At 43.3% G+C, this 23,008-nt stretch overlaps 1 protein-coding gene across 2 annotated transcripts in view; it reads left to right on the top strand.

The window, feature by feature from the left end:
• Positions 1 to 23,008, top strand: part of Cdc5 (cell division cycle protein 21) — a 171,759-nt gene that overhangs the window by 96,727 nt on the left and 52,024 nt on the right. For both annotated transcript variants that reach the window (XM_075697261.1, XM_075697260.1), the window contains exons 9-10: positions 19,580 to 19,757; positions 21,590 to 21,891. In XM_075697261.1, the coding sequence (XP_075553376.1) occupies positions 19,580 to 19,757; positions 21,590 to 21,891 (480 nt within the window). The remainder of the gene's footprint in view (positions 1 to 19,579; positions 19,758 to 21,589; positions 21,892 to 23,008) is intronic.

Raw genomic sequence — 23,008 nt, 5'->3', positions numbered from 1 at the left:
CGTACGTTTTCCCAGCACCAACATTCACAATCAAGAACACAGAAAATGACCCAACAGAAGAGTACACATTTGGGCTGGTTAATTCATGTTACACTCTTTTTCCAGAGTTACGCTCCTCTTTTCCGGTTCATACATTCCCAGAACACACAATTTTTCGGCACTAGCGTTCAGTACGTCGCCAGACTGCGATGGTATAATATGTTTTCCGGCAGTTAGATCCCATGTAAACAAGAAAATATGCGAGGCGTGTGCAATCGAGAACAGTATATAGTATCTGACCGCTGCAGCAACTTCACTGCAATACTCGCCCGCCCGTCTCACGCGAAAATGCCGGCGCGCACTCAGTTTCTCATTTCAGTACCTGCAAATCTTCTCCGGGGTCGTCGCACGCAGAATTCAGAGCTACCACCACCAATCCTATGGCAATAAGCATCTTCGCCTACCTGTTTCACCGCACATGGTGCCGTCGTAAGCGTAGTGCACACGTTTAGTAGGCAATAACCAAAACGCGACGCTGTTCTCTGCTGCAGACTGCGATTGTATTCGTTTTCCAGCCACTAGATCCCATGGGAACAAGAAAATGCGCGAAGTGCATGTGATCGAGAACAGTATACAGTGCAACCCCGTTCATACGTTTTTCACCGGACCGAGGAAAAAAACGCAACAGTGAGGAAAGCTCCAAAAATGAATGCAAAAAGTGCAGCTTCAACTATAGACAATTTATTTCCACAGAGTGCGCTTAGACGTTAAAGAAGTCCAGAATGGTGGCTTGCCGTTTCTTTCGCTCGCTAGAAATCACCACACGTTTCTCAATAGCCTGGAAGGCCGCATTGCTGTCAGCATCGCTGCGAGGTGCGACGTACCTGCGGAGGAGGTCCAGAGCCACGACGGCTTCTCCAAAGCTAGGATTTGGCAACTCCCCGGCATCATGCGGCTCCTGCTCCTCGTCGTCACCGCGCCACGGCAATGGCAACGGACGAAGGAATATCCGCGGGAAATTTTGCCCTCTTGGGCGTAATCATTCTAACGTGCTAACGATTGTTTAGTATTGCTGCGGAGCGCGCGCGTTTGAGCAGCCCGGTTGCGCGCAGCGCGGCGTGGTTTCACGAGAAATGTAAACAAGAGAGGAGAGCTGGCCCGATAGGTGGAGCAACGCCATGAGCAACGCCATGAGCAACGCCAACTTCCGGCTTCCCTTTAGCTATAGCTTCACAAAGAGTGACGTCAGGGCCTCTCCCGAGTTTCCTTCCTCCGTGAGTCGACCCGTCCAACAAACCATGCGGTGACCATAATCACAGTGATAGTGAGAGCATTTTTCACGTATGGCCATCTATTGGCGGCCTCTAGAACTGGCGTGCGGCTTCTTGCAGCCAGTTCCATAGCCAAGCCCGGCCAAGCCCGGTCAAAACTCGTCACAAACCAAAATGGCGGTTGGAGCGCGTTGCCTACTTTAGCCCAGGCGGGCTCGGGTTGCGACGCATCATGCGGGAACGTTTTCACAGCTACTACGTAACAGCGGGGTTCCTTATACGTTGGATTCTATGGAAGCTATGCCGGGACCAGATGAAAACGACGCAGCAGCCGGGAAAATGCAGCAGTGAGGAATGTAACAGTGGGGTTCTACTGTATAGCCGCCCGTCTCACGTAAAAATGATTGCGCACACAGTTTTTTATTTCGGTACCAGCAGATCTCCAACCAGGTCGTCTCGCACCGCATTCACAGCTATGGCCGCCAAACCTATTGCGATAAGAATCTTCGCCTATCTGTTTTACAGCTTATGGTGCGTAGTGTCAGTGGTAGCGCTCTGCATGCATTTAGTAGGCGATAATCCAAATGCGCTGCCGTTCTCTGCTGCAGGCGGCATGATGGGGCCATCACGTCACTTCGGCGGCATCCGGTACCACCCACCAGCTCGATTTCGTTTCGGTTTCCCGTCGCCCTTTTAAAACCCCACGTAATAAGAAAATAAAAGTTATCTCCATTCGCCGGAGCACCTCCATCAGCTCGATACACGTTGGCGTCTCGTTCCATAAAGATCCGCGCGACACTTCGCATTATGTAGATGTCAACAATAGTGGAGTCTGTCAGATTTTTCAGTTACTTGGAATTGTATGCTTTCCCGGTTAGTAAATTTTTCTTGCGGCTTTTTTTAAGGTGTTGGAGATTCTACTGTTTAAGGAACTGGTAGACGTTATACAGCAGGAAATAAGACAGACACGGCAAAAAAAAATTGTTGGATTGGAAAGAGCAAACCACGTAAGTGCTGGAACAATGATATAAAGCAAGCTATAGAAAAGCACATGCAGGCATCTAGAGATCATTGAGAAGCCAGAAAGTTGGAATTACACAGAAAGTTACTCCTTAGATGGAACGCATCCGAAGAAAAGGAAAAGGTAGCAAAAGAGACAGAGGTGCCCCAAAAATATTTTGGAACTACATAAGAGCGCTGGGAGCTCCAATTAAATATTTGCAAACAGGTATAAGCAATGAAGACGGTAACGTCTACGAAGGAGACATTGCGCTGCAGTATAGTGTCACAGACGTTATTAGTGATAACTTCGGCACGAAGGAAAGCTTAGTTAGACTCAAACAGATGCAGTAACAACAGAGAAGTCTGAGGGATCAAAATTAAGCATAGAAAGCTTTTATTGAAAAAGAACCGAAGAAAATGTCCTTAATAATGCATCACCAGGACCCGATGAAATCCTAATACAGCTAATCAAAAAGCTCAGTCCAAAGAGCAAGGCACTGCTGACTAATGCTATAGAGCAAGTGATTAGAACGAAGAAAAATTTAGTTGGATGGCATGAAAACAAGATGAACCTCATCTACAAAGTAGTGTTGGGCAAATATTCAGATTTTTTAATAGTAGTTTCGAATAGTACGCTATTCGATATTTGCTCCGAAAGCAGCTGTAATCTTCGTGCTTTTCGAAGTGTTGACAAACTCACAGTTGCGAGTGTGGCGAGTATGTTTCGGACTCCCGATAATTCTGACGCCTTCGCAGCACTGCTATGGTACCCCACAGAATCAATGTATAAGAATGTCTGAAATTTCTAACACAAAAGACCCGTTGCCGTAAGACTGTCCGGACATTTTGCCATGACCGCAGGTTCGAAATGGCATTGATCGAAGCCACCACCTCCGCCATTTTGATTATCTCGCTGACTCGAACAGGCGCTCCCGCACGCAGAGCCACCACTGCGGTAACGCTAGGCCTAGCTACATCGACATTCGTTACCAAGCTTCTTGTTGGTCGGTGCTGTTTTTCATGAAAACAATTCGCTGCTGTCAGCAATGGCGCTGTCTCCGCCTTTATAATTCTCACCAATGGCTTCGAAGCTCGGAAAGCACAATGCATTGCATAATGCTAGTTCCAGAAAGTCAGCTTTGCCTCAATACAGCAGTGTTGCGTGGTGAAGAATGCACACAGTATTGCGATGAAGCATGTCAAGAGTGGGAAGAGGCAACTGTCGCGGGACACAGTATGTATTCCTTAATTATACACGCGTGCACCCACAGTCTCCTATCACACTAAGAGCACCGATATACCTATAAGTGTACTGGCAGGTCTTCAGAGCTATTTCAAGCATGCCTGTGGCGATTTGAGCCTCTGGGGGCAGTAAAAGACATGCATTCGCTTTTTCGAACTGCCCAATCTCCGAAGTTTTCGCGGCCCCTGGGGAGTCTGAAAAATTGTATGTTGTCAGTTATCAGTAATTCATGATTTTTAATATAAGAATAGACACGTTTGACAAAACTGTATAAATATTATGTTGGCTACTTACACATATGTTAGTTGTGGTCATTTCATCAACTTTGTTAAACAATGGGCAAAAGAAAGTGAGCGGCGAGCTCCAAATACGCCGGCGACACCTTTACCAATCTTGGCACCCTGTTTGCCTGCCCTCTTTTCCCACCACTGCCGCGTCCAGACACTAAGTTAGAAAAACAAGTTTTGGATAAAAATAAATACTTTAAAAATTTCTCAGAACATTCATAATTTCTTAGAAACTTTTGTTTGTGAGAAAACTCATAAACACTGTTTCAAAACATTTAAACTATAATATTCTTAAAGAAAGCGATAAGCTAAGTGAATGACGTCCACATTATCAAAATAGTAGAAGCTTGGTTGGTCAGCAAAAGAGACTCGAACAACAGCGAGAAAAATCCAGTTTGGAAGTATTTCTCAAACTTCTCTAAATGCGAAGCCCGGTGTTTCAGTAAATAAGTCATACTCATGCATTACACATAAGCATCGCAATAAACAAGTCATAGTTGAATTAATTATGTTCTCATTCTTGCGAATTAGTCCAGTTAATAATTGCATGTATCCAATAATTGACTTGCATGCCACATTGCAGCCAAGATTTTTGAACAGCAACTATTCAATATTCGATTAGAAAATATTCAGCCAAAATTACCATTCACTTTGAACTCAAAATCCACTATAACCTTACTACGAAGGCAAAGGTGATAAGATGAGCTCATACAGGCCAGTGACAGTAACATTGGTGATATATAGAATGGCAATGCATGTCATACAATTGAAACTGTCGAAGTGGGTGGAGAAAAATTATGTACTGGAGAAACTGCAGAATGGGATCAGGCCAGGCAGACACTTAGAGGATAATATTATTGTACTAACTCAGTGCATAGAGATTTCAGTAGCTCAGAACAGACCTTTATCGATAGAATTCATGGATATTAAAGGAGCCTATGACAATATAGACAGAGAATTGTTATGGGATATTCTTAAGCACGATGGCATAGAGGACGATTTAGTGGAGCTCCTTAAGGATATATATAGAGACAACTGAGTACAAGTTGTATGGTGTGGGGTTCTCACCCATGCTCTTGGGACAAAGAAACGACAACACAGTAGTGCAAACAATCACAAGGGCATTTATTGCACCTTCCATAGACTAATGCCTGCTAACCAACTTGCTATCCACAATATAGCCTGATGGGCACGCGATCGCGGAAGTCCGACTCACCGCGACCGGATAACGAGCGAATATGTTCGCCCCATGCTCACTAACAAAATCATTCACAAAAGCTCGGTAGGCCGGTTGGCTTTGGGAGCCTACAGTAAAACCACAAATGAGGCAGCGTAGGCTGACATGGGTTGGGCCTCTTTTGAAGTCAAAGAAGTGTAGAGCAAAACTAGTTTTGAAGAAAGGCTCAGGAACATGAATGAAAATAAATAGGCAGCTAACGTGCAAAAGTATCTATACTTAAAAATCGTAGACACAGAATGGAGGAAGAGGTCAAGAAAGTTGACAACCAAGTACAGGGCAATTAAAACTGTAAATAGAAAACCAGGAATAATCGGAAAGAGAGTGAGAGAAACAGAGACAGTACTTGGACGTAAAGAATGGAAACAAAAAGGACCATGGAGATTTACAAGAATGAGAAGAAAGAAATTATAAAGGAAAATCTGTACGATAACAGAGAGGGCAGTGCCTTGGTATTTGAGGCTCGATCCAGTTGCATACGGAAGAAAGCATACCGGAGCAAATATTTGGAACCTGATGCGGCATCTGTCTGCTGAAGCAAAAATCTGGAGACTACTCAGCACATCCTAATGGAATGCGAAGGGTTTCACCAGGTGAGAACCATAGGTAATGCGCACCTTCCAGAAGCGTTTGGGTTTAAAGTGGATGGAAGCATCAACCAGTCAGCAATTGAGATAATCAAGGGTAGTTTAGAGTATTGGTAGTAAAAAAGCAGGGGAGAGATTGATACCATCAAATTTGGCAGTCATAGGTAGCGGTACAAGGTAGATTTTAAAGGGGTGGAAAATTATTAAAGAGATGTATACAAAACATTAATGCAGATCCCACGCACTGTGGGAATTGATGTAAGCGAAGCTTTCCATGCTGGATGCTTTGATTGACGATAATTAGCGGTAATGTTGACGACTAAAGCTTAATTTCTTCAACATTTAATCTAACATGAGAGTGGTGAGTTGATGTTAAACATTACCTTGCGTGCACCACTGCTGTTGGTCTGTGTAGTACACAGAACACACAGGGAAAGGTGTTTGCTTGAGGTATTGTTGTACGCCATATTTTATAACCTCTGAGAAGGTTGAGTGTTGTCATTGCTTCGCATGGCACATCGCATTGTGGCAGAAGTATTAAACTTGAATTGGATTATCGGGATGTACATGGCAAAACCACACTCGGATTATGGGGCACGCCGTAGTGGCAGACTCCGGATTAGTTTTGACCCCGTGATGTCCTTTAACGTGTCCCAAAATCTAACTGCATGTGCGTTTTTTATTTCGCCCCATTGAAATGCGGCTGCCGCGATTGGGATCAAATCCGCGACCTCTAGCAATGCCATAGCCGCAAAGCTGACGCAGCGGGCACAGAAGTGTTGATTTGACGGTCGACCACTTCCGTAGTGTCTCCTGGACCCTGCGGTGCGCATTAATTATTGCGGCTCTGCTTCTGCACACCCTACGTAAGTTGCCTGCTTGACATATTTGCATGGCGTTTATTTTTCAGAAACAGCAGCAACGTACTGTAACCGTACCTTGAACTTAAGCTTATCGTGTGTCCCCGCAACCGCTGTGGTATAGTAGTGGGGTTTCCTTGCCTTCTCACGTCACCTCCCCCCTATCTTGTATGGCAACTGTCTCTTCTCCTGCCTCTCCTTATTCTCCTCTCGACAGTTCTATCTGCGTCCCCTCTGGCATTGCACGTTAGTAGAAAGGGAAGCTTGGTAGAAAGGGAAGCGCGGCAGTTTCTGCAAGGCTTCTGAGGAAAGTCACGGATAATTACAGGCATCAAGTGGCTAATGTGGCAATGGCCAGGGAGCTCCAGGGGGCATTGTGCACATTCAACGCGGTGGGGTGAAAACGAGTTTCTCCCATCGCCTTTCCTCTCTTACCTGTCACCTGTCATTTATATACACGCTCTGAACCAACCCCCAACACGGTGTCCTTGAAAGCAGCAGCCCACAGCAGCAGTAGCAGAAGCAGTGCGAAAATCGAAGTAAGAGGCAAAGAAAGCTTCGCTTTAAAAATGCTAGATAAAAACATGTATAGCATACCTGATTAAATCGAGCAGGCTAGGTGACTATTTGTCACTGCCTCATTTCAAAGGGGATGTCATTAAATCATCATCATCATCAATAAACGCGAAAGAGGAGTCCTGCTGCAGTACACGTCTGAAAACTCATTGTGACAGTGGCAATACGTTGTCGCCTATATTGATTTAATCCTAACGCATTACTGTCAGTAGTCATCATGAGATGGGTTCCGCTGCTTTCTTATGAATGTTGCATAGTGTTGCAATGCATAGTGAAGGAGTGTGTGTGCTCGTCACAGCTTTGAAATGTCTCACATGTTGGATTCTCGAACAATTATTTTTACTGTCCACCGGGAACGAAGTTTTTTGTTTCTCGGCACGACCATGACTCCGGTACCAGTGAAAGCGACGGATAAGCAGTGTGTGTCGTGAAGTGAGTGTTTGTTGACATCGAAGCGCCCGCATGCGAGCACATCTAAAATTTTCTTACAAGTTGCTTAATTGCATTACAGCCCTAGTGTAACTGAATGGAAGCCAATGATGCGCCCAGAAATTTGCAGCATGCACTTTGCTGACAATGAGACACTGACGAACCTGCATCTCCGTCATATGTGCCAACAATTTTTCTGCCGGCCAACTGCAACATGAGTGCTGCCGCAGGAGACAGAAAGTCACACAATCAATGTGCATGCAGTTTAAGTTTATGATGCACGCAAAAAGAAATTTCTATCTTGTTTCTAACTGCCTAGGATATCACCGTGGCATCTTTTGGTGCATTTTTTTAGAAAGAAAAGCACAAAAGTGTAAATGGTTAGGCCATATTCAGTGTAAAGAATTTCATGATTGTATTGTGCTTATTTTATACTGACGGAAGAACTTGAAGAATGAACATAAAAGAACAAAAAACTAACATGCTATTTACGCACTAGTTCATTGAACATGTTCATTGTACAAGTTATTCCATCGTTATAATACTAAGTGCAATACGTCAATTTCTTTTTCTTTTAGTAGCTTCGTTCAAGTTCTTTCGTCAGTATAATAGTAAGCGCAATACAATCATGAATGTCCACCACCTTGCCCTGTTGATTGCTTTACTAAATGTAAACAATTTACTGAGCATGTACAGATGTTTTCATGCTTGTCATGTCATGCTGTAGATGCATGTCACTCTTTTCATGACATTCCCTGCTACACATGCATGTCATTCGTATTATGATGTGAATGACATATTCCTAGGGGTAGGCAGCGCAGTATCGATAGCAGTACGATACTGCAGTACGATACGAGCACAGTATCGTGCACTTCCTTTTGGCCTTCGTCCGGGTTCCGCTTACACCCCTAGGAATATGTTCAGTCATAAACTCGCCCAGCTTGCTGTATTAATGACATGTCATGCGTGAATGTCTACGTATCTGCATTTTTATGTCATGCATGCATATCATTAATGATGTTGCGCCACTCATGGCAATAATGTCATGCATGGATGTGATTAATGTAACGTTATGTCACTAATTTCATGTCACACATGTTTCGGAAGCAGCGGATTGCGATGTTGATGGCTTTGAAGATAATGAAAACACTGCATTATGTCCTTAAAGTTGGCCTCACTGCATCGCAGCGAAACATTTGACGTCATTTTAGACCACGTGACGGCACTCGGTGAGTAACGGTGCAAGTGGTGAAACGAAAAGGTAGGCGCAATTACAGGGGCACTATTAAGGAGGTGCAAAAGAGGAGTCTGGCTGCAGTATGAACCTCTACATAACTCGTTACAACAATAGCAATACATTGGGTCGCTATATTGATTCATTGCTAAATGCATTACTGCTGACTTTTTTTTTTGTGACAATCATTCTGGTGACCGGGACTGGTTGCTGGACAACCATAGTGATGAAAATTTCACTTTAAAAAATCATCAAGCAGTAGTAGCTTAGATGACGAGTCAAACCACATGGCCAGCACCCAGAACTTTGGCTGCTTTGGCCAAAATTCTGCCTCCTGCATATCAGGGGTTCGCGTTCACTAGATCGCGTGTGTGCTGTGCAGTCAAGGTGCCTTTCAATGCTTTTTTTTTTTTTTTCATATATGTGTAAATAAAGATTGAGTTATTTTGTGATTTTGACACAAATAAATACTTATGCACAATTTATTTTGCTAATTTTTTTATGGTAGCACCAAGAGTGCTATAGGCATTCTTAATATACAGTAAACTCTCAGTTGTGCGAACATTGGTTTAACGAATATTTCAGAATAACAAACTTTTAGAAAATCCCCGGAGGTTTTCCTATGCATTCTATGCAAAAATATTTCAGTTAAACAAATTTCTGAAGAGATAATATTTGAGTTGGACGAACTTGATTAGTGGACCCGGGCTCATTCTTGAAATCAGTTCAACAAAGTTTTACACTCTGCAGCACTGACCTAGCCGATGCCCGCCGCCCCCAAATCACCCCTCCAGTGGCTGCTATGTGCAGTGTGACAGTGAGCTCATTACCTGTGCCGAACTCTCAGACCTGGAAATTGTTTCCAGTGTTTGTCTCGAAGAAGGAGAGTGCGACGAGGAAGATGCATTGTCAGAGGCAGATTCAAATCCTGTAATTCTAACGAAGCCTGTAGAATGCCTTGGGAAGTTGAGAGTCTTCATGTCTCAGCAGCAAGCTGTGCCAGAGGAAATGCACAAAAACATAGACTCTCTGGACAGCTTTGTTACATCTTGTGCTTTAAGAGCACCAGTGCAAATGAAAATTATTATCTTTTCTTCAAAATAAGATAGGCAGCAATGTAACTGTTACGCACTTTGTATATATATTGATGTACAGTCAGCTGCAGAAGTTTGCGGGATCTGCAATCCGCGGCGGAGTGAGACAAAACTGCATTGCTGCGCCGTCTACCATCACACAGCATGGTGTCGAGGCTGAGCAATGCGTGCCTGGCGCGGAAGTGCTGGGAGCCTTGATACAACGCTGTGGGAGGCTAGACAGCACAGCAGTGCAGTTTTGCGTTGCTCTGCCACGCATTGCAGATCCCGCAAGCTTCTGCGGCTGACTGTGCATAACTCCATAAATTGCATTTCACACTTTGGACAACGTCTGCTGTGCCCTATGGTATTCCATGTTCTAGTGAATATTCAATTTAGTGAAGTTTCGGTTTAGTGAACTATTTTCTTGAGTCCCTTGACGTTCACTCAAGTGAGAGTTCACTCTATTTCTTAGAAAAAGAATGGCAGTAAATAAATTCAAGTTCAAAAAGAAATCTGCACTTTTCATCAATTTTTGAAAAAGGTTCCCATGGCAGTTAAGGGGTTAATTAGCAACATGAATTTTACATATGGCTATCCTTGACAAATGTACTTTAGTAATTTCACAAGTGCTACTATTAAAGGGACAGAGAGACACTCAGAACATGAATTGAGATAACCACACTGATGGAATGATTCCCTATCATAATGACTAAAACAAGCCATGTCTTTTTCTTTACACATGGATTTATATATTTAATGAATCACTAAAAGTTGCAAAAAATTACCTTTGGTGCCCCACGCGGCAAAAACATGAAGCTGCATAAGAGGTTCATCACGTTACCTTCTACTAGTGTATGCGATCTTTTTATTAGTATTAAAATGCAGTATACTTTTCATTATAAGTTTTTCCTGACTTACAATGTGCTGATAAGCCTTCATTTGTAGTGAGCAGAAAAGTAGCACTGCCTTCATTTTCAACGAGTTGGCTTGGCTCGTCTATAGACAAAACAATGACGACGGGAGCTAGACAGGCATGACATAGGTGTGTACTTGGAAAAAAACATGGTACTAATATAAGAAATGTCTGTACAACAACACAAACTTATTGAACCAGCTTTTTATTTTCAAAAGTGGTTGAAAAAGTTATAATGTAGGCGGTTAACCACAGTTACACTCACTCCCGTGAAAGCAGTTAACCAAAGTTACACTTTCTCCCGTGAAAGCAGAGCGATGGGCGGCTTTCACAATTTGTGAGGCGGGCTGTCAACATCACTCACTTCTCAGGGTTGCTGGAGGAGGGACTCTTACTTCTCTAGAGGCTGCTCAGATCGAAAAATTCTGCTTACCAAATGTCCACTCACTTTTGGAAATAACCACTGCAGATGTAAACACTACCGAGGGTGAGCTTTGCATTGGGCCATAAAAAACTCAGTTCTTAAAAATTGCTTGTCAGTCCCTTTAAAGAAATCCCGGCTATTTTGTTGTTTTTGCTACCCCTTCCTTAAAGGAGTGCTGTCAGAAAATTCTTGCCCTGGTTTCATTACTTTATTGGATAGCCCTTGACCAAATAATTACATTATGAAGCCTCACTTTCCTGAGAGCACCACGTATAGTTGTAGCATTCCTGGTTAAAAGCACACAAGAGACTTAAAGCTTTCCTTTGGTACTGGCATCCATATTGTCTACATTTATTCCAACTTCATCCTACTTTTCTCCCCTCCCCAGGTTCCTGTGCTTCTTCATATTCTATCGGAAGGCTCATACTGCTTCAACCTTCCAGGTTTCCTTTGCTAACCCCTCCTTGAAAACTTGAAGACGTTTCCAATTGAAGCACATTCACTGATGTACCAAACAGTCTTCAATACTCCTTTCTGAGTGGCTGTCTTTGTCGCATAGAAGGACCACAAAATTTGGCACTGGAATCTCTTACTCCTTTCCTAACTAGAACGATATCGGTGACGAACATCTGGGATGTCTGAGCGATGTCTCTTGTCAAGAGTTTTTCTTTACTCATTTACGGTACCTCTCCACTTGGGATTTTTGTTTACTTTCCTTGACGATCGTGAGATTTTCTAAGAGCCCCAGGTCATGGTCCACTTGCAGAATAGGGGTTTCTCCTGAAGAAGCAAACTGTGGGCTGCATCCCACACCATGGGTGCAAGAGCAAGTGTAATGTTTTACAGCTGCGTCTGGAGAGCATTTCCATCCACCTGGGAAACTATCATACATCCTGATGTACTCATCTCATATAGGGCACTCTGCAAGCCCATTCACCACGGGATGGTATGGCACACAGCACTTGATCGATATACTGTGGTCTCGAGCCCATCTTGCTGGTTCTTCACTCTTGAACGCTGGACTGTTGTCGCATGCAATCGTCCTGTAAGTCCTAAACATATCCTGTTCGAGGAGGGTGATGACGCTATTTCCATCTTCTTTATCTGCCCGTGCTTCACCCATCCTGGTGCATTCATCTATGGCCAGAAGAAAAGCTTGTGTTTTTCTGACAATTCCTCGTTTCTTATTTAGCTAGCCAAAATCTATGTCTATAACTTCAAAAGGTGCATTCGAGTCGCAAGGTATTATCATGGCGTCCGTAGGCTGCTTATATTTCACTTTGTTGACTTGACAAATATGGCATGAGCGAAGTTATTGACTTCTTCCTTCATGTGAGGTCACATAGATCTCTCAGCTGGTTTGTTGTTGGTATGCCAAAATCCATCATGTCCTCCAGATTCTGGGCTGTCGTGCAAATAAGGCGCCCTGAAAACCAATGTTGGCGGGACTTGATGCCGACCTTCAATAAAAATTTGTTCAGTGCCTTCCCACAATTTTACTTCATTGATTTCTTCCGATTGTGCTTTGTTGGATTGTATAATCAGTCTAGGCAAAGTATCTGCATCAGTCAGAAGGGGTCCAGGTCAGTGAGAGAGGGTAAAGAATGACTGCTGCAAGTACGGGGGTTATTCAAAAAGTAAGGGCCGTTTGGTTCTAAAATTATATATATATTCGTAAGTAAAAGTTTTTATTGGTGGGTTTAGTTTAGTACAAGCCTACATCACTTTTCTACATATCACCGTTAACTTCTAAGCACTTTTCGTATCGCTGCACCAGTTTCTTTAGTCCCTCTGCATAGATGTTCGCCGCCTGGGAATTGAACCAGTTCACAACGGCGGTCTGGAGTTGAAGTAAAGTTGAAGTTGAAGTTTATTCGTATGAAAAAAAAAATAAGTACATAAATTTCTCAATGAATTACAGCAGAAATACTTAACACAGGCACCCCCTTGCATCTATCCTAGCTACAACGGGAATACAAACGCAAAATTAGACGAGGAACTCACGGAGGCAGAAATCCGCGCGGCCCTACAAAAGTTAAACACCAAATCCGCCCCAGGCCCGGACGGTATAACCAACAAGACTCTCAGGAACCTGGATGATGAATCGATAGCCAAACTAACAGAATACATAAACGAGTGTTGGGTAAAAGGAGAAGTGCCAGCTCAATGGAAGAAAGCGACGATAACGCTTATTCCAAAACCTGGTAAGAAGCTTGAGATAGACAACCTCAGACCAATCTCCCTAACATCCTGCGTCGGAAAATTAATGGAACATGTAATTTTAAACAGAGTAGACAACTTCTTAGAGGATAATACCATATACCCAGATACAATGATAGGATTTTGCAAAAATCTTTCGACACAAGATGCGATGCTCCAACTTAAGCATCAGATAATCGATTGTAACACGCGCTCGACAAGGGCCATCTTGGGCCTTGATCTTAAAAACGCTTTCGATAATGCCAACCACGCAACCATATTGGAAAACATCGAACGAATAGGACTAGGGCAACGGACGTATAACTACATCAAGAGCTTCCTATCAGATAGGAAAGCAGTCATCTCTGTCGGAGGGCTCAAGTCGCCCGAGATCGACATAGGAGGGGCCGGCACGCCGCAAGGCGCTGTCATCTCGCCGATGCTGTTTAATCTCGTCTTGATGGGACTCCCCGAAAAATTAAATCACATAGAGTCCCTGAATCACACAATCTACGCGGACGATATTACTATCTGGACCTGTGATGGCAGCGACGGATCAATAGAACAACGCCTCCAGACAGCAATTAACACAGTAGAGGAACACCTCATAGGAACAGGCCTCACATGCTCTGCAGAGAAATCTGAACTTCTATTGTACCGCCCCACACTTAGAGGCAGGCCTCCCAAAGGATACGACAGAAACAAGGCTCATGAGGAAATCAAGCTACACACCAAGAACGGGCGGAATATCCCAATAGTCAACCAGCTCAAAGTGCTGGGTCTGGTAATCGAGAACAAAGGCACAAATACGGAAACCGTAAAGAAGTTAGACACAAAGGTAACAAACACCATGAGATTAATCAAACGAATTACTAACAAGCACCAAGGTATGAAGGAAGAAAGTATCATACGGCTGATACAATCATTCGTAATCAGTCAGATCACATACATAGCAGCCTTCCACAATTGGTTTGCAGCTGAAAAGCGTAAAATTAACAACATGATAAAAAAGGCATACAAACTAGCGCTAGGGGTTCCCATCAGTACGAGCACGGATCTCTTGCTAAAGTTAGGACTCCACAACACACTGGACGAACTCATAGAAGCACAACAAACATCTCAAGCAGAGCGACTAACCAAAACCAAAACGGGACGGCATATACTAAGCAAACTAGGAATGAATTATCACAATCTATACGGGGAAAAGAGCACGATAACGAGAGAAATTCGTGACAAACTCCTAGTAGCAAATATATCCAAGAACATGCATCCAGGTTACAATGACGGCAGACGCAAGAGTAGAGCAGAGAAAATTATCCGAAGCTTTGGGTCAGACGACAGAGCAACCTTCGTAGACGCGGCTGAATACCCAGACAGAAATAGCTATGTAGCAGTAATCGTAGATCACACCCAAAAACCCGTTACAAGCGTATCAGTTAACACCAAACATTCCGAGACCGCAGAGGAGGTAGCCATTGCACTAGCATTGGTCTCCACGAATGCTCAGTACATCATTAGCGATTCTCAAGCGGCCATTAGAAATTATGCAAAGGGTAGGATCTCTCCTGAGGCATGGCACATCATCAGAGTCAATGAAGCAAAGTTCTCCAATGCAGAGAAGAACGGCAGGCAATTGATCTGGTTCCCAGCGCATACGACTCCAGACATTCCCGCAGTCAACCTCAACGAGGTAGCACACTGCGAAGCTCGAGGTCTTACTCGCCGAGCTGAGCAAAGAGTGACTTCCATCGGTCAGGAGAACGCCGAGGAGGAAATCTGGAGAGAAAAAGATGTATTAACAAGATTTAGTGATATTACCAAATTCTATCAAAATCGGAGGCGAGTATTACCACCGCCTCACACTAAACTGAACAGAGCTGAGTCCGTTACTTGGAGGCGACTACAAACAGAAACTTATACGAGTCCCGTGCAACTAAAAACTTTCTACCCCGATATATACGAGAGCGATATGTGCAAGCTATGCAAGTCTGTTAGAGCCACCCTTCAACACATGTTGTGGGGATGTGAAATATACCAAAATAAAATGGCAGTCTCCCCAGAAAATCTACGGGCGCGGTGGTCGGCCGTGCTGCTCAGCTCAGAACTCCAAGACCAACTTTGGGCCGTCCAGCGAGCCAAGGAAGCCGCACGGGAGCAGCAGCTCCCAGTGGCCATCTAGGCGGCCCCAGGCCCGGGCCTCCCAATCGCCGGATTCCAAATAAAGTTATCACACACACACACACACAATGTTATATACAGACGAGGGTCCCAAAGTAATGATACTGAAAACGGGACCCTCGGTTAGTAACTACAGCAGAATTGTAACATAGTAGGCAGTATAACAGTGGATAGCATAATAATATATTAGTTGCAAGAAAAGCAAATGATAACAAAAGGAAAAAAGAAGAAAAACCAAACAAACTATGCTCTAATCGATGTAGTGTAACAGAAATAACAACGGGAGTGACAAAATTTATACAATTGTTAAAGGCAAAAAGCAAAAAAAAAAAAGAAAGAACAAAGAGGAAAGAAAATGTGGCGCAATGTGAACACTGCAAAAAAAAAAAAGAATAGGTGATACTTATTGGTTAGGTGACTATGAAAATACAAGTATTTATTAGGAAAAATTATCAGGAGGTTAGCAAAAAGTCTTTTAGCGAAGCTTTGAAATGCTGAAATGTAGGTAGTATTTTAAGCGAAGCAGGCAAACGATTCCAAAGTGTAATGGTAGCGAATGTAGATTCTGCCGAGTTCAGTTCACGAGGTAGTTCCACCACTGATTCATCTTGAGCTTGGCATCTTGAAAAGATGATCTTCTCTGCGGAGGTCTCCTTGAGGAAAAATGTCACCCACATCTTGGAGTCAATTGTCGGCTGCGCCGAAATACTGTAGCCTTCCTTGTTAAAAGTACACAATAGCCTTAAAGCTTTGCTGTCAAACTGGCATCTATTTTGTCTACATTTATTCCAACTTCAGCTTGTGTTTCTCCCGTCTCTAGGTTCTTGCGCTTCAACTTCTACCTGTAGGCTCATACTTCTTCAATAGTTAATTGCGTTACCTATTAATGCAACCATTTCAAAATGCGTGGCAAGAGCAGTGCAGCTTTGGACACTGAACAGGTTACTTAATATGTTACCGAAAGCTGTTGTGGCAGTATCATAGTACCTGATACCGATGATTCGTACATGCACGCTGTAACAGTGGTGCCTAAAGCCAAGTCCATTGAGCACTCAATGAAACAGCAGGGTATAGTGTGTCCCTTTGTGTTTCTAAGAGAAGCGAAGAATTGGAAGGTCCAGTTTGGCAGCTTTCAGCAACACGGTCATCGTATGGCCTTCAACCACAACACCCCAGCAACTTCGCTGTCGGTGACATGGGAAGTCTCCTTTTTCTCGTCCAAAGCTGCACTGTGCTTGACACATGTTTTGGACAAGTCATACAAAAGGGTGCTGTATTTATTCATTTTTGGCACTCTCAAGGAAATGGAAGCTTATCGTAACTATGGAGTCGACCATTACCTATGAACGCAAGAAAAGTGGGACACCAAATTTTCTTGTCAGTAAGCCTTTAAACATTAAAAGGCAGCTGAGCCACACAGGCCACAGCAGTGTGGGAGCAGCCACACGTCCAACCTGCTCTGTGTTTTGTGCCGTGCATGTACGGCTTTGGGAAAAGTACTGAGGAGAAAGAGCCATCCATGCACTGTGCAAAACACCGGTATGAACTATTACCAACTCGCCCAAGCTTCCACCCTCTTACGCTCTTCTAGCTGTTTCATCAGAGTTAACAGGTGCAGTTTCAGAAGATATACAGATATTTTATTTCTTCATTTTTCTGCTGCAGCATTTGCATTCAGTCAGAATAAATTGTTTTTAGATCACCACAGTTATTGCTGTGCACTGTGTGCATTAAAATCTATACTGTCGATTTCGGCTATATCAAACCTGGATCTATTGAATTATTGTGTATATCAAACAGTTTTACATTCGCTTAGCTCTTCCAGGGTCAATGAAGTAAATATACAGCACCGTGAACAATTCCAAAATTGTCGATGCCTTATATTTGTGTCTCTGTCCATACATTTAAGAAGCGTGCCAATTTCCAAATCTTTTATTTCCTGGCATGTGCTGGCACTATGCGATAATACAGGGAATTTTTTTCTTCCGCCTCCATCGGTTTTTGTTGCATGGTTTGTTTTAGAGCTAGTATGTCTGCTCCGGCGCGTCTATGTACTACCGCTCGCACATTGGCGCGCGCGGGTGGGCGGTGGTTAGTTTGAGTTTTGTTCTGCGGACGGTTTCGACTTCTTGCGTTCGCAGAACTGATGGCTATCTCGTTACTAATCACTGAAAGGGTGACCATAATCACTGAAAGGGTGACCGCATGTTACTCGCTCGTTAATTGCTCACAGGGGTGCGCATATGAAGGATGCCACCCTGCATGCACCCCCCCCCCTTTTCTTTTTTTTTTTTTCTTTTGACTCGCGAAAACTAATCGCCCCTGGTTGGTGATAAGATGAAGATTAGCGGAAGTTTGTCACACGTTTTGCATTTTTGACAGGCACACAACTACACAGTTTTCTTGAGTGCGCTCACCTATGCAGGTCGATTACACTATGGACATAAATATTAGTGTAAGAGCAGGAACATTTGAGACTTGTGAAATATTCTCGCATGCACATTTTCTAAGCCTTGAACTATGTGTAAAAAAAGGCGTCAAATTTTTAATTCTTATAAGTTTATTTTTTTATTGTTGTTATTCATGAATGAACGGTACATACGTGCCAACGGAAAATATTTTTTTCTCACTTTACGGTCACCCTAGAAAAATTACGATAATTTTTTTTCGAAACAGGTCCCTCTGAAGAATTTAAATGTGCAATAAAGAAAATCGACCCTGGGCAGTCGCATATGGCAAAAAAAATGACCCTGGAAGGGTTAGAATGCCCATGCAGTAGCATAGCGCCGTACTACGCCTATACCGAACTGCCGTTTACTGCCGCATTTGATATATCGAATGCTGCACCATGCTGTGCCCCTGCAAATGTGCCTTTCTAACGGGATTACGATCAATTTTCTCGTCAATCAGAAATAGTCATGCCTTTGGCAAACAAGGTGAGTGTCTCCAAATATGGATGGCTCTTGCAGCAAAGGTCTTAGTTGCACTCTGTAATGACGGATTTGCTTTAGTAAGCTTCAGTGTTAGTATTAGTAGCTCCAGCTTTAGTATGCTGTTAAAGCATACTAATAGTGGAAAGAATAGCTGTGTAGTGAAGTGCACTACCTGCGGCTGTTCGTTATTGGAAAGATTGCCATGCTTTTTCAGGAAAGCAAGAGGTCTGTTCCAATATGTGCATTCCAAAAAAATAATAAACATGCAGATGTCTTTAAATCTTTTCATCGAGTGGCTCCAGGCATGTGATGCCAAACTGGAGATGTCTGCACTGCCGGATTTTTACTGCAAAGCAAGACTCGTTGCTGTGTGATGCACGGGCCTAGAACAAGCGCTGAAAGCATTTCATTCATGCTCGCAGGGATACATCAGTGGAAATCAACTCAGTTGCTCGGCAGGCTGAAAGCTGCTTTCGGATCTAACAGCGCCTGCCTGGTTGACTTGTTGCCGACATGTGACGATTGGTCGTTAAAATGTTCTATTGTACCGGACGTGCAGCTGGGCATGTTCATGCACAATTTACAGTACAAGTGCACTGATTGCGGCACAGTGCAGATCTACACAGGTTGATTTGTTTTTGCACTGGGTCCATGTTTACCTTATCCTGAATAAAAATGCGCAACAATTAATACTTGGACGCACGCAAGGCGTACTGTGTTCTCACGGTTTGGCAACACAGGCTTTCAGTGTTAACAGTGCAATCAGATTATCAAAGACCATCCCACAGCACAAGTGGCTAGCAACAATCGTCTGAAAAAAAAAAAAAAAGAGTTAGGTAAGCATTTGTGCGTTCAATGCAGCCTTGGAAAAACAAATTGGTAAATTCCTTATTTTCAAAATCGCGGGAACCTGCCCGAGACGTGCAGAACTGTCAGATAAGCTTTAGCTAGACATATTTTGTATTTCATATTATTGATATATTGAACTGTTTCGCAATTCCTTTCGTGTTCAATATATGAGGGATAGACTGTATTTACTACATTATGGAACATAAGTTGTAAATACTGTGGACACTTGCATAAGTGCATTAAAGTAGTGCCAACAGTTATTAGCTAGGCAGTTTATTTGCTTTTTTATGGTCCTTGTACAGAAACAAACAAAGCAGCAGCTGCTGAAAGCGCTGTCATCGTTGCCAACTCCAAAGAATGACTACGAAATAGTGGTGCCCGAGGAGGACCCCAGTGCCCAGGAGCCTTCTGCCCCAGACACATTTGTCGAGGACCAGGCAGACAGGGATGCTGCAAAGGAGCAGCAAAGGCTGGAAAAGTGTGAGCATGTCATGAAAGCAAGCATTTTGCGCAAGCATTCGGTTTTCACATTCCGATCAATTGTTCAGACAATTTCGAATGCCCTTTGCTAGTCAGAAGCATGTGTAATTCATATGCAAAAGTGCAAAATGACTGGCATCTCTCACGTTTTCCTTCAGAGTTCTTTTATTTTTGGACATTTTATATGCCTATCACTACATATACAATATCATCCAAAGGAAATCTTGAAGGACCATCCTGGTGTTAACGTAGACAGGAGACTAGACGAGAAGATGACACCACAAGCTTCGTCACAACCGTTAACGCCAGGATGGAAAACCAACAAGCCGAAGCTGCTACTCTATTGAAGGAACATCTTTCATCACGACTGTATTTCATTATTACAGTTTTCTGTTGCAAAAGCTTGCTTTTTAATTACATAAGATTGAGAACAAGAGCAATCAAAAAAAGATTGCCAATGTTCCATCACTAGGAGCAGCTTTAAACTGGGCTGGAAAAATGCTGTGCTTGAAAACCACAGTTCACTTATGATAGACAGAACTGGTCAGCCAGATATCAAGACCAGCATATGACATGAACAGCTAACATTCATAATCAACAACTTGCACAAACTCTTCAGGTAGAACACATCTAAAGGAAGCATCCACTCTATTCCATACTTGGGCACTTTCAGCGAGAAGAGCACTTAAAACAATGAAAATGTGATGGGACATGGTTTAGTGGATGCGTGTGACATGTGCGTGCACACTACTACGGCAAAGAGTGAATGGGCCTTTTTCAGCATGACAAGGCATTGTGGCAAACATTGTTGATCTGGATGCTCTAGGAAAAAATTGGGAGCATTTGATTTGGAGAGAAGTGCATAAAATTAGTGTAAAATTAATCTGAATGCTTCCTTCTGGATAAATGAGGGATTACTATAAAAACTTAGAGCGCTATAAACACACAGGATGTAGTGAGGCAACACACACCAGACCCGCTTAGAGATTTGCATCGTACAGTGAAACCTAGTTAATGCATGCCCGCTTCATATGTGCTAATGGTTAAAAACATAGTTGAGAAGAATCCCCGACACAGTTTCTTTAAAGCCTAATGTGTTTTCTAACTGTTTAAGCAGGCTGTTGGCTAAGGCGCTACCAGAGTAAGCCTTCATAGGCACTGGGTCATCAAGTGACATAGCAATACATTGTTGCCACGTGCTGTTGAGCTTGCCAATGGAAACCTTGGTTGCTGATTAGCAGTTGCCCTGTGTTATCAAGTTCTTAACCAAAGGACGAAGCGCAGACAGCATTGACAATGACATCTAAAGTCTGTGCAGCTTGCAAAAAGACCAAGCATGCTCTAGATAGTAGTGGTTACGGGGCCATGTGACACTTGTAGAGCGTAGTCTTAACAGAACTTTTGACCACGTCTCTACTAAACCTGCTCATACATGGGCTCATGCAACAAGGATGTTAGGCACAAATACGCTCTAAAGCACCCTTCATTGATTCTATCCATCATTTTGGCTTAGCTTATCAACTGTGTGTGGCATGGTGGCCCTCTGCTGAGCCGCCACTGCTTTATCTAATTTGCGAGCAAGTCTACTTCATGCATTGTGTAAGACAAGATTTTGCCCTTTCATAGCTCAAATGTCTGTTAAATCTGGTGGGTTTAAAAATAATGGCTCAGAATCTGTTGACACATTTTTGGGTACAGAAAAAAAAAAAAAAACTTGTGATGGGTTTATGCTGATATCCTCTTATTTAAGGATGTTAACTGGTTCAGCACCATGAGATCCGGCAAGTTCTTCTTGCACAGCGATGAAAATGCTGGCTTTGGCACTGGCACAGTGGAAGCCGAGCGGAAGCTGCAGTCCCAGGCGGTGCAGCGCAGCCTTCCCCGGCCCCTGGACGTAAATGCGTCGGTGCTCCGGCCTGCCCACACGGAGCCTCCGCTCACAGACCTGCAGAAGGCGGAGGAGCTCATTAAGCAGGAGATGCTGGTGATGCAGCACTACGATGCCTTGCACAATCCAACTGAGGCCCAGCAGTCTGGCCGCAAAGGAAGCGCTAATGTCACAGATGAGGCCGCACATCTGGCCTACCTTGAACGCCACCCCTACAGCAAGTACAACCAAGAGGAGCTTGCTGCGGTGAGGAGTGACTGCCGGCTATCGTCTTTGCCTGCCCACTGGTGGTGCAGGCGGCTTCCTCTTAAAATGATTGTACTTGGGCACAGACTTGGAACAGTTCTCATTTTAAATTTTTTATTATTGCCTCACAGGAAAGTACATGGTGGGAATGACGATAATTATAGAATAAGAATATAGAATTATATTTATAAAATATAGCCCCTGATATCATGCTGCATCAGTATTGTGAAATTGATTGAATGCTTGCTTTACGAGAATCTCAATTATACAAATTGTTTGGCACTGCACAAAAATTCATATTACCCGAAATTCGCATCACCCAAGAATGCAACAAACACAGCAATGGAATGGGCAATTTGCTCAACATTTGTTATTTCGTAATTTTTTTTCACAATCTTTAGACCTTCCATTATCTTATGGTAAAATATTTTATCATCATGTATCATTTATTGTCCCTTAAGGACCCCTTTCAGTGTATTACATAAGAAAGAAATACGCAGCAAAATTTGATAAAATTGCACTTCTTTAGTGCGTTCTTGAAATTTGGTAGGAAATTGGGCTTCAAGAGGTGCTATCACACCACTGATCGTGCAAGCACAGCCTTCTCTGGACCCAGCTCCGCCATCTTGGTATCGGTGTAAACACAATACCAAGATCGTATCGTGTTTACAACAGAAATTCAGATAGCCGCAGAACTTTACTTCTCCGTCCAGAAATGAAAGTAACAAAAGCGAGTGCAACAAGGGAGAACTAGTGCTGTGATTCATCGCTGCAGTCGTGGGGCTCAGCACTCCTATTGGCTTTTCTGAATTTAAATCACTGGTGCGCTCGTTTCCTCCATGTACTCCGCGTACTTCATCTGTTTCGAGGCCGACATTTGAAGATCTGCCTGGTTATGTAGAGTTTCTTTCATTGCTATGTCCTAACTGCTGCATGATGATGATAAGGACATGATTTGCGCAAGATAAGCAAATGTATTTACTTTTCTTTGTGGCAGGGAAGCTACTTCGTATCGTGTGATCTGATGGGTGATAAGGTAGATAAGTTTCAAATTGTCATCAGGCGTCGAAGATGACAGAAGGCGTAGTGTACAGAGATAAAGCTCCCCATGGAAGTG

This window comes from Dermacentor variabilis, chromosome 6 (genome assembly GCF_050947875.1).
Source record: "Dermacentor variabilis isolate Ectoservices chromosome 6, ASM5094787v1, whole genome shotgun sequence".
Classification (NCBI taxonomy): Eukaryota; Metazoa; Arthropoda; class Arachnida; order Ixodida; family Ixodidae; genus Dermacentor; species Dermacentor variabilis.
This window is presented reverse-complemented; position numbering and strand designations above follow the sequence as displayed.